General features: G+C 46.3%; 1 protein-coding gene across 3 annotated transcripts in view; it reads left to right on the forward strand.

Moving 5' to 3' along the window:
• tecpr2 (tectonin beta-propeller repeat containing 2) overlaps positions 1 to 17836 on the forward strand; it is a 64917-nt gene that overhangs the window by 19611 nt on the left and 27470 nt on the right. For all 3 annotated transcript variants that reach the window (XM_083998875.1, XM_083998874.1, XM_083998876.1), the window contains exon 6: positions 17263 to 17420. In XM_083998875.1, coding sequence (XP_083855001.1) covers positions 17263 to 17420 — 158 coding nt within the window. The remainder of the gene's footprint in view (positions 1 to 17262; positions 17421 to 17836) is intronic.

Consider the following 17836-nt stretch of genomic DNA (forward strand, 5'->3'; position numbering starts at 1 on the left):
ACACAACGACACAACCAACACAATGACACAACGACACAACGACACAATGACACAATGACACAACCAACACAACGACACAACGACACAACCAACACAATGACACAATGACACAACGACACAACGACACAACCACACAACGACACAACGACACAACGACACAACCAACACAATGACACAATGACACAACGACACAACGACACAACGACACAACGACACAACGACACAACCAACACAACGACACAACCAACACAATGACACAACCAACACAATGACACAACGACACAACGACACAATGACACAACGACACAACCAACACAACGACACAACCAACACAACGACACAACGACACAACCAACACAACGACACAACGACACAACGACACAACGACACAATGACACAACGACACAACGACACAATGACACAACCAACACAATGACACAACGACACAACGACACAACGACACAACGACACAACGACACAATGACACAACGACACAACGACACAATGACACAACCAACACAACGACACAACGACACAACGACACAATGACACAACGACACAACGACACAATGACACAACGACACAATGACACAACGACACAACGACACAACGACACAACCAACACAACGACACAACGACACAACGACACAATGACACAACGACACAACGACACAACGACACAACGACACAACCAACACAACGACACAATGACACAACGACACAACGACACAACGACACAACGACACAACGACACAACCAACACAACGACACAACGACACAACGACACAATGACACAACGACACAACGACACAATGACACAACGACACAATGACACAACGACACAACCAACACAACGACACAACGACACAACGACACAACGACACAACCAACACAATGACACAACGACACAACGACACAACGACACAACCAACACAATGACACAACGACACAACCAACACAATGACACAACGACACAACGACACAACGACACAACGACACAATGACACAACGACACAACGACACAATGACACAACGACACAACGACACAACGACACAACCAACACAACGACACAACGACACAACCAACACAACGACACAACGACACAACGACACAACGACACAACGACACAACGACACAACCAACACAACGACACAACCAACACAATGACACAACGACACAACGACACAACGACACAACGACACAATGACACAACGACACAATGACACAACGACACAATGACACAACGACACAACGACACAATGACACAACCAACACAACGACACAACGACACAACGACACAACGACACAACGACACAACCAACACAATGACACACCGACACAACGACACAACCAACACAATGACACAACGACACAACCAACACAATGACACAACGACACAACGACACAACGACACAACGACACAATGACACAATGACACAACGACACAACGACACAACGACACAACGACACAACGACACAACGACACAACCAACACAACGACACAACCAACACAATGACACAACCAACACAATGACACAACCAACACAACGACACAACGACACAACGACACAACGACACAACGACACAATGACACAACGACACAACGACACAACGACACAACGACACAACGACACAACCAACACAACGACACAACGACACAATGACACAACGACACAACGACACAACGACACAACGACACAACCAACACAACGACACAACCAACACAATGACACAATGACACAACCAACACAATGACACAACGACACAACGACACAACGACACAATGACACAACGACACAACGACACAACCAACACAACGACACAACGACACAACGACACAACCAACACAACGACACAACGACACAACGACACAACGACACAACGACACAATGACACAACCAACACAACGACACAACGACACAACGACACAATGACACAACGACACAACGACACAACGACACAACCAACACAATGACACAACGACACAACCAACACAATGACACAACGACACAACGACACAACCAACACAATGACACAACCAACACAATGACACAACCAACACAATGACACAACCAACACAACCAACACAATGACACAACCAACACAATGACACAACCAACACAACCAACACAATGACACAACCAACACAACGACACAACGACACAACGACACAACGACACAACCACACAACCAACACAATGACACAACCAACACAATGACACAACCAACACAATGACACAACCAACACAATGACACAACGACACAACGACACAACGACACAACGACACAACGACACAACCACACAACCAACACAATGACACAACGACACAACGACACAACCAACACAACGACACAACCAACACACCAACACACCAACACAACCAACACAATGACACAACGACACAACGACACAACGACACAACGACACAACCAACACAATGACACAACGACACAACGACACAACGACACAACGACACAACGACACAACGACACAACCACACAACCAACACAATGACACAACCAACACAATGACACAACCAACACAACGACACAACGACACAATGACACAACCAACACAATGACACAACCAACACAATGACACAACGACACAACGACACAACCAACACAATGACACAACCAACACAATGACACAACCAACACAATGACACAACGACACAACGACACAACCAACACAATGACACAACGACACAACCAACACAACGACACAACGACACAACGACACAACCAACACAACGACACAACCAACACAATGACACAACGACACAACGACACAACCACACAACGACACAACGACACAACCAACACAACGACACAACGACACAACCAACACAACGACACAACCAACACAACGACACAACGACACAACCAACACAATGACACAACGACACAACCAACACAATGACACAACCAACACAACGACACAACGACACAACCAACACAACGACACAACGACACAACCAACACAATGACACAACCAACACAACGACACAACCAACACAATGACACAACGACACAACCAACACAATGACACAACCAACACAATGACACAACCAACACAACGACACAACGACACAACGACACAACGACACAACGACACAACGACACAATGACACAACGACACAACGACACAATGACACAACGACACAACGACACAACGACACAACCAACACAACGACACAACGACACAATGACACAACCAACACAATGACACAACCAACACAATGACACAATGACACAACCAACACAATGACACAACGACACAACGACACAACGACACAACGACACAATGACACAACGACACAACGACACAACGACACAACCAACACAACGACACAACGACACAATGACACAACGACACAACGACACAACGACACAACCAACACAACGACACAACGACACAATGACACAACCAACACAATGACACAACCAACACAATGACACAATGACACAACCAACACAATGACACAACGACACAACGACACAACGACACAACGACACAATGACACAACGACACAACGACACAACCAACACAACGACACAACGACACAATGACACAATGACACAATGACACAACGACACAACGACACAACCAACACAATGACACAACGACACAACGACACAATGACACAACGACACAACCAACACAATGACACAACGACACAACCAACACAATGACACAACGACACAACGACACAACGACACAACGACACAATGACACAACGACACAACGACACAACCAACACAATGACACAACGACACAACGACACAACCAACACAATGACACAACCAACACAACGACACAACCAACACAATGACACAACGACACAACGACACAACGACACAACGACACAACGACACAACCAACACAACGACACAACCAACACAACGACACAACCAACACAATGACACAATGACACAACCAACACAATGACACAACCAACACAACGACACAACCAACACAACGACACAACCAACACAACGACACAACCAACACAATGACACAACGACACAACGACACAACGACACAACGACACAACGACACAACCAACACAACGACACAACCAACACAATGACACAACGACACAACGACACAACGACACAACGACACAATGACACAACGACACAACGACACAACCAACACAACGACACAACCAACACAATGACACAATGACACAATGACACAATGACACAACGACACAACGACACAACGACACAACGACACAACGACACAACCAACACAACGACACAACCAACACAATGACACAATGACACAACGACACAACGACACAACAACACAACCAACACAACGACACAACGACACAACGACACAACGACACAACCAACACAACGACACAACGACACAACGACACAACGACACAACGACACAACCAACACAACGACACAACGACACAACGACACAACGACACAACGACACAATGACACAACCAACACAACGACACAACGACACAACGACACAATGACACAACGACACAACGACACAACGACACAACCACACAACGACACAACCAACACAATGACACAACGACACAACGACACAACGACACAACGACACAACCAACACAACGACACAACGACACAATGACACAACCAACACAATGACACAACGACACAACGACACAACCAACACAATGACACAACCAACACAATGACACAATGACACAATGACACAACGACACAACGACACAACGACACAACGACACAACGACACAATGACACAACGACACAACGACACAACGACACAATGACACAATGACACAACGACACAACGACACAACCAACACAACGACACAACCAACACAATGACACAACGACACAACGACACAACGACACAATGACACAACCAACACAACGACACAACGACACAACGACACAATGACACAACGACACAACGACACAACGACACAACCACACAACGACACAACCAACACAATGACACAACGACACAACGACACAACCAACACAATGACACAACCAACACAATGACACGACACAACGACACAACGACACAACGACACAACCAACACAATGACACAACGACACAACGACACAACCAACACAATGACACAACCAACACAATGACACAATGACACAATGACACAATGACACAACGACACAACGACACAACCAACACAATGACACAACGACACAACGACACAACCAACACAATGACACAACCAACACAATGACACAATGACACAACGACACAACGACACAACGACACAACGACACAACGACACAACGACACAACCAACACAATGACACAATGACACAACGACACAACCAACACAATGACACAACGACACAACGACACAACCAACACAACCAACACAATGACACAACCAACACAATGACACAATGACACAACGACACAACGACACAACGACACAACGACACAACGACACAATGACACAATGACACAATGACACAATGACACAACGACACAACGACACAACCACACAACGACACAACGACACAACGACACAACCACACAACGACACAACGACACAACGACACAACGACACAACCAACACAATGACACAACGACACAACCAACACAATGACACAACCAACACAATGACACAACCAACACAACGACACAACGACACAACGACACAACGACACAACGACACAACGACACAATGACACAACGACACAACGACACAATGACACAACGACACAACGACACAACGACACAACCAACACAACGACACAACGACACAACCAACACAACGACACAACGACACAACGACACAACGACACAACCAACACAATGACACAACGACACAACGACACAACCAACACAATGACACAACGACACAACGACACAATGACACAATGACACAACCAACACAATGACACAACGACACAACGACACAACGACACAACGACACAACCAACACAATGACACAATGACACAACGACACAACGACACAACCACACAACGACACAACGACACAACGACACAACCAACACAACGACACAATGACACAACGACACAACCAACACAATGACACAACCAACACAATGACACAACGACACAACGACACAATGACACAACGACACAATGACACAACGACACAACGACACAACCAACACAATGACACAATGACACAACGACACAACCAACACAATGACACAACCAACACAATGACACAACGACACAACGACACAATGACACAACGACACAATGACACAACGACACAACCAACACAACGACACAACCAACACAACGACACAACGACACAACCAACACAACGACACAACCAACACAACGACACAACCAACACAACGACACAACGACACAACGACACAACGACACAATGACACAACCAACACAATGACACAACGACACAACGACACAACGACACAACGACACAATGACACAACGACACAACGACACAATGACACAACCAACACAACGACACAACGACACAACGACACAATGACACAACGACACAACGACACAATGACACAACGACACAATGACACAACGACACAACGACACAACGACACAACCAACACAACGACACAACGACACAATGACACAATGACACAACGACACAACGACACAACGACACAACGACACAACCAACACAACGACACAATGACACAATGACACAACGACACAACGACACAACGACACAACGACACAACCAACACAACGACACAACGACACAACGACACAACGACACAACGACACAACGACACAATGACACAACGACACAATGACACAACGACACAACCAACACAACGACACAACGACACAACGACACAACGACACAACGACACAACCAACACAACGACACAACGACACAACGACACAAGACACAACGACACAACGACACAATGACACAACGACACAATGACACAATGACACAACCAACACAATGACACAACGACACAACGACACAACGACACAACGACACAACGACACAATGACACAACGACACAACGACACAATGACACAACGACACAACGACACAACGACACAACCAACACAACGACACAACGACACAACCAACACAACGACACAACGACACAACGACACAACGACACAACGACACAACCAACACAACGACACAACCAACACAATGACACAACCAACACAATGACACAACGACACAACGACACAACGACACAATGACACAACGACACAATGACACAACGACACAATGACACAACGACACAACGACACAATGACACAACCAACACAACGACACAACGACACAACGACACAACGACACAACGACACAACGACACAACCAACACAATGACACACCGACACAACGACACAACCAACACAATGACACAACGACACAACCAACACAATGACACAACGACACAATGACACAATGACACAATGACACAACGACACAACGACACAACGACACAACGACACAATGACACAATGACACAACGACACAACGACACAATGACACAACGACACAACGACACAACGACACAACCAACACAACCGACACAACGACACAACCAACACAATGACACAACGACACAACGACACAACGACACAACGACACAATGACACAATGACACAACGACACAACGACACAACGACACAACGACACAACCAACACAATGACACAACGACACAACCAACACAATGACACAACCAACACAATGACACAACCAACACAATGACACAACCAACACAACGACACAACGACACAACGACACAACGACACAACGACACAATGACACAACGACACAACGACACAACGACACAACCAACACAACGACACAACGACACAACCAACACAACGACACAACGACACAACGACACAACGACACAACCAACACAATGACACAACGACACAACGACACAACCAACACAATGACACAACGACACAACGACACAATGACACAATGACACAACCAACACAACGACACAACGACACAACCAACACAATGACACAATGACACAACGACACAACGACACAACCACACAACGACACAACGACACAACGACACAACCAACACAATGACACAATGACACAACGACACAACGACACAACGACACAACGACACAACGACACAACCAACACAACGACACAACCAACACAATGACACAACCAACACAATGACACAACGACACAACGACACAATGACACAACGACACAACCAACACAACGACACAACCAACACAACGACACAACGACACAACCAACACAACGACACAACGACACAACGACACAACGACACAACGACACAATGACACAACGACACAACGACACAATGACACAACCAACACAATGACACAACGACACAACGACACAACGACACAACGACACAACGACACAATGACACAACGACACAACGACACAATGACACAACCAACACAACGACACAACGACACAACGACACAATGACACAACGACACAACGACACAATGACACAACGACACAATGACACAACGACACAACGACACAACGACACAACCAACACAACGACACAACGACACAACGACACAATGACACAACGACACAACGACACAACGACACAACGACACAACCAACACAACGACACAATGACACAATGACACAACGACACAACGACACAACGACACAACGACACAACCAACACAACGACACAACGACACAACGACACAATGACACAACGACACAACGACACAATGACACAACGACACAATGACACAACGACACAACCAACACAACGACACAACGACACAACGACACAACGACACAACCAACACAATGACACAACGACACAACGACACAATGACACAACCAACACAATGACACAACGACACAACCAACACAATGACACAACGACACAACGACACAACGACACAACGACACAATGACACAACGACACAACGACACAATGACACAACGACACAACGACACAACGACACAACCAACACAACGACACAACGACACAACCAACACAACGACACAACGACACAACGACACAACGACACAACGACACAACGACACAACCAACACAACGACACAACCAACACAATGACACAACGACACAACGACACAACGACACAACGACACAATGACACAACGACACAATGACACAACGACACAATGACACAACGACACAACGACACAATGACACAACCAACACAACGACACAACGACACAACGACACAACGACACAACGACACAACCAACACAATGACACACCGACACAACGACACAACCAACACAATGACACAACGACACAACCAACACAATGACACAACGACACAACGACACAACGACACAACGACACAATGACACAATGACACAACGACACAACGACACAACGACACAACGACACAACGACACAACGACACAACCAACACAACGACACAACCAACACAATGACACAACCAACACAATGACACAACCAACACAACGACACAACGACACAACGACACAACGACACAACGACACAATGACACAACGACACAACGACACAACGACACAACGACACAACGACACAACCAACACAACGACACAACGACACAATGACACAACGACACAACGACACAACGACACAACGACACAACCAACACAACGACACAACCAACACAATGACACAATGACACAACCAACACAATGACACAACGACACAACGACACAACGACACAATGACACAACGACACAACGACACAACCAACACAACGACACAACGACACAACGACACAACCAACACAACGACACAACGACACAACGACACAACGACACAACGACACAATGACACAACCAACACAACGACACAACGACACAACGACACAATGACACAACGACACAACGACACAACGACACAACCAACACAATGACACAACGACACAACCAACACAATGACACAACGACACAACGACACAACCAACACAATGACACAACCAACACAATGACACAACCAACACAATGACACAACCAACACAACCAACACAATGACACAACCAACACAATGACACAACCAACACAACCAACACAATGACACAACCAACACAACGACACAACGACACAACGACACAACGACACAACCACACAACCAACACAATGACACAACCAACACAATGACACAACCAACACAATGACACAACCAACACAATGACACAACGACACAACGACACAACGACACAACGACACAACGACACAACCACACAACCAACACAATGACACAACGACACAACGACACAACCAACACAACGACACAACCAACACACCAACACACCAACACAACCAACACAATGACACAACGACACAACGACACAACGACACAACGACACAACCAACACAATGACACAACGACACAACGACACAACGACACAACGACACAACGACACAACGACACAACCACACAACCAACACAATGACACAACCAACACAATGACACAACCAACACAACGACACAACGACACAATGACACAACCAACACAATGACACAACCAACACAATGACACAACGACACAACGACACAACCAACACAATGACACAACCAACACAATGACACAACCAACACAATGACACAACGACACAACGACACAACCAACACAATGACACAACGACACAACCAACACAACGACACAACGACACAACGACACAACCAACACAACGACACAACCAACACAATGACACAACGACACAACGACACAACCACACAACGACACAACGACACAACCAACACAACGACACAACGACACAACCAACACAACGACACAACCAACACAACGACACAACGACACAACCAACACAATGACACAACGACACAACCAACACAATGACACAACCAACACAACGACACAACGACACAACCAACACAACGACACAACGACACAACCAACACAATGACACAACCAACACAACGACACAACCAACACAATGACACAACGACACAACCAACACAATGACACAACCAACACAATGACACAACCAACACAACGACACAACGACACAACGACACAACGACACAACGACACAACGACACAATGACACAACGACACAACGACACAATGACACAACGACACAACGACACAACGACACAACCAACACAACGACACAACGACACAATGACACAACCAACACAATGACACAACCAACACAATGACACAATGACACAACCAACACAATGACACAACGACACAACGACACAACGACACAACGACACAATGACACAACGACACAACGACACAACGACACAACCAACACAACGACACAACGACACAATGACACAACGACACAACGACACAACGACACAACCAACACAACGACACAACGACACAATGACACAACCAACACAATGACACAACCAACACAATGACACAATGACACAACCAACACAATGACACAACGACACAACGACACAACGACACAACGACACAATGACACAACGACACAACGACACAACCAACACAACGACACAACGACACAATGACACAATGACACAATGACACAACGACACAACGACACAACCAACACAATGACACAACGACACAACGACACAATGACACAACGACACAACCAACACAATGACACAACGACACAACCAACACAATGACACAACGACACAACGACACAACGACACAACGACACAATGACACAACGACACAACGACACAACCAACACAATGACACAACGACACAACGACACAACCAACACAATGACACAACCAACACAACGACACAACCAACACAATGACACAACGACACAACGACACAACGACACAACGACACAACGACACAACCAACACAACGACACAACCAACACAACGACACAACCAACACAATGACACAATGACACAACCAACACAATGACACAACCAACACAACGACACAACCAACACAACGACACAACCAACACAACGACACAACCAACACAATGACACAACGACACAACGACACAACGACACAACGACACAACGACACAACCAACACAACGACACAACCAACACAATGACACAACGACACAACGACACAACGACACAACGACACAATGACACAACGACACAACGACACAACCAACACAACGACACAACCAACACAATGACACAATGACACAATGACACAATGACACAACGACACAACGACACAACGACACAACGACACAACGACACAACGACACAACCAACACAACGACACAACCAACACAATGACACAATGACACAACGACACAACGACACAACAACACAACCAACACAACGACACAACGACACAACGACACAACGACACAACCAACACAATGACACAACGACACAACGACACAACGACACAACGACACAACCAACACAACGACACAACGACACAACGACACAACGACACAACGACACAATGACACAACCAACACAACGACACAACGACACAACGACACAATGACACAACGACACAACGACACAACGACACAACCACACAACGACACAACCAACACAATGACACAACGACACAACGACACAACGACACAACGACACAACCAACACAACGACACAACGACACAATGACACAACCAACACAATGACACAACGACACAACGACACAACCAACACAATGACACAACCAACACAATGACACAATGACACAATGACACAACGACACAACGACACAACGACACAACGACACAACGACACAATGACACAACGACACAACGACACAACGACACAATGACACAATGACACAACGACACAACGACACAACCAACACAACGACACAACCAACACAATGACACAACGACACAACGACACAACGACACAATGACACAACCAACACAACGACACAACGACACAACGACACAATGACACAACGACACAACGACACAACGACACAACCACACAACGACACAACCAACACAATGACACAACGACACAACGACACAACCAACACAATGACACAACCAACACAATGACACGACACAACGACACAACGACACAACGACACAACCAACACAATGACACAACGACACAACGACACAACCAACACAATGACACAACCAACACAATGACACAATGACACAATGACACAATGACACAACGACACAACGACACAACCAACACAATGACACAACGACACAACGACACAACGACACAACCAACACAATGACACAACCAACACAATGACACAATGACACAACGACACAACGACACAACGACACAACGACACAACGACACAACCAACACAATGACACAACCAACACAATGACACAATGACACAACGACACAACGACACAACGACACAACGACACAACGACACAACGACACAACCAACACAATGACACAATGACACAACGACACAACCAACACAATGACACAACGACACAACGACACAACCAACACAACCAACACAATGACACAACCAACACAATGACACAATGACACAACGACACAACGACACAACGACACAACGACACAATGACACAATGACACAACGACACAACGACACAACCAACACAACGACACAACCAACACAATGACACAACGACACAACGACACAACGACACAATGACACAACCAACACAACGACACAACGACACAACGACACAATGACACAACGACACAACGACACAACGACACAACCACACAACGACACAACCAACACAATGACACAACGACACAACGACACAACCAACACAATGACACAACCAACACAATGACACGACACAACGACACAACGACACAACGACACAACCAACACAATGACACAACGACACAACGACACAACCAACACAATGACACAACCAACACAATGACACAATGACACAATGACACAACGACACAACGACACAACGACACAACGACACAACGACACAACGACACAATGACACAATGACACAACGACACAACGACACAACGACACAACCAACACAATGACACAACGACACAACGACACAACGACACAATGACACAACGACACAACGACACAACCAACACAATGACACAACGACACAATGACACAACGACACAACCAACACAATGACACAACGACACAACGACACAACGACACAACGACACAACCAACACAATGACACAACGACACAACGACACAACGACACAACCAACACAACGACACAACCAACACAATGACACAACGACACAACGACACAACGACACAACGACACAATGACACAACGACACAACGACACAACCAACACAACGACACAACCAACACAACGACACAATGACACAACGACACAACGACACAACGACACAACGACACAACGACACAACGACACAACGACACAACGACACAACCAACACAACGACACAACCAACACAATGACACAATGACACAACGACACAACGACACAACAACACAACCAACACAACGACACAACGACACAACGACACAACGACACAACCAACACAATGACACAACGACACAACGACACAACGACACAACGACACAACGACACAACCAACACAACGACACAACGACACAACGACACAACGACACAACGACACAATGACACAACCAACACAACGACACAACGACACAACGACACAACGACACAACGACACAACGACACAACGACACAACCACACAACGACACAACCAACACAATGACACAACGACACAACGACACAACGACACAACGACACAACCAACACAACGACACAACGACACAATGACACAACCAACACAATGACACAACGACACAACGACACAACCAACACAACGACACAACCAACACAATGACACAATGACACAATGACACAACGACACAACGACACAACGACACAACGACACAATGACACAACGACACAACGACACAACGACACAACGACACAATGACACAATGACACAACGACACAACGACACAACCAACACAACGACACAACCAACACAATGACACAACGACACAACGACACAACGACACAATGACACAACCAACACAACGACACAACGACACAACGACACAATGACACAACGACACAACGACACAACGACACAACCACACAACGACACAACCAACACAATGACACAACGACACAACGACACAACCAACACAATGACACAACCAACACAATGACACGACACAACGACACAACGACACAACGACACAACCAACACAATGACACAACGACACAACGACACAACCAACACAATGACACAACCAACACAATGACACAATGACACAATGACACAATGACACAACGACACAACGACACAACCAACACAATGACACAACGACACAACGACACAACCAACACAATGACACAACCAACACAATGACACAATGACACAACGACACAACGACACAACGACACAACGACACAACGACACAACCAACACAATGACACAACGACACAACGACACAACCAACACAATGACACAACCAACACAATGACACAATGACACAACGACACAACGACACAACGACACAACGACACAACGACACAACGACACAACGACACAACGACACAATGACACAATGACACAACGACACAACGACACAACCAACACAACGACACAACCAACACAATGACACAACGACACAACGACACAACGACACAATGACACAACCAACACAACGACACAACGACACAACGACACAATGACACAACGACACAACGACACAACGACACAACCACACAACGACACAACCAACACAATGACACAACGACACAACGACACAACCAACACAATGACACAACCAACACAATGACACGACACAACGACACAACGACACAACGACACAACCAACACAATGACACAACGACACAACGACACAACCAACACAATGACACAACCAACACAATGACACAATGACACAATGACACAACGACACAACGACACAACGACACAACGACACAACGACACAATGACACAACGACACAACGACACAACGACACAACGACACAACGACACAATGACACAACGACACAACGACACAACGACACAACGACACAACCAACACAATGACACAACGACACAACGACACAACGACACAATGACACAACGACACAACGACACAACGACACAACGACACAATGACACAACGACACAACCAACACAATGACACAACGACACAACGACACAACCAACACAATGACACAACGACACAATGACACAACGACACAACCAACACAATGACACAACGACACAACGACACAACGACACAACGACACAACCAACACAATGACACAACGACACAACGACACAACGACACAACCAACACAATGACACAACGACACAACGACACAACCAACACAATGACACAATGACACAACGACACAACGACACAACCAACACAACGACACAACGACACAACCAACACAACGACACAACGACACAACGACACAACCAACACAATGACACAACGACACAACGACACAACCAACACAATGACACAACGACACAATGACACGACACAACGACACAACCAACACAACGACACAACGACACAACGACACAACGACACAACGACACAACGACACAACGACACAACACAACCAACACAACGACACAACGACACACCTACACAACTAAACAACTACACAACTACACACCTACTAGGGCTGTCACTTTTTATTCGACATTCGAATATTCGTTCGAATGTGGGGGGAAAAGTTCGTATTGGAGCAGTAATGACCTGCTCGATATGCAGGCTGCAGCAAAGATTCTCTATTTACCGTCTTTGGCTGCAGTGCCCGGTGCCTGCATAGCGCCGCGGGACGTCCACCGGACGCGGAAGGGCCGCGAACAGCCGAGAAGCGGAGCCAGTTTACTTTCTGTGCCCATATTAACCGCTGGTGTGGTGTCGCGGCGTGCAGCGTCTGGTCTATTTTGTGTGAGAGCCGCGAGCAATCGCGTCAAGCTGGGCAGGAAGTCAAACATGAAACAACGAGAGTATCCGGTCAATTTTCAAAATAAAACACAGCGACTGTGTGTGCTGCGGCGGCGCGGGGGGGGGGGGGGGGGGGGTGTAATAATCGAATATATCCGAACGAATTACGGGTCATTCAATAATCGTTCGAACCTCATTTTTCTAAAAACTGACAGCCCTAACACCTACACACCTACACAACTACACACCTACACAACTACACAACTACACAACTACACAACTACACAACTACACAACACTGCACTCACAAGGTTTCTAGTGTGTTTAGCCACAGGATTGGTCCTGCTCTCTTAACACTGTGTGTGTGTGTGTGTGTGTGTGTGTGTGTGTGTGTGTGTGTGTGTGTGTGTGTGTGTGTGTGTGTGTGTGTGTGTGTGTGTGTGTGTGTGTGTGTGTGTGTGTGTCCAGGGTGTGTGTAAGCCGGTGCTGCTGCTGGAAGAGGCTTCAGCAGTGGTTCAGGTGGAGTACAGCCACCAGGTGCTGCTGGTCTCCACCCAGCAGAGAACTCTGCTCTACTGCACTCAGAGACAGGAAGTCACACAACTGGGCAGCAAGCCACGCAAGAGGTAACACAACACTACACAACACAACACACAACACTACACAACACACAACACAACACTCAGAGACAGGAAGTCACACAACTGGGCAGCAAGCCACGCAAGAGGTAACACAACACTACACAACACAACACACAACACTACACAACACACAACACAACACTCAGAGACAGGAAGTCACACAACTGGGCAGCAAGCCACGCAAGAGGTAACACAACACTACACAACACACAACACAACACTACACAACACACAACACAACACTCAGAGACAGGAAGTCACACAACTGGGCAGCAAGCCACGCAAGAGGTAACACAACACTACACAACACAACACACAACACTACACAACACACAACACAACACTCAGAGACAGGAAGTCACACAACTGGGCAGCAAGCCACGCAAGAGGTAACACAACAC

This window comes from Trachurus trachurus, assembly GCF_905171665.1.
Source record: "Trachurus trachurus genome assembly, chromosome: 22".
NCBI lineage: Eukaryota > Metazoa > Chordata > Actinopteri > Carangiformes > Carangidae > Trachurus > Trachurus trachurus.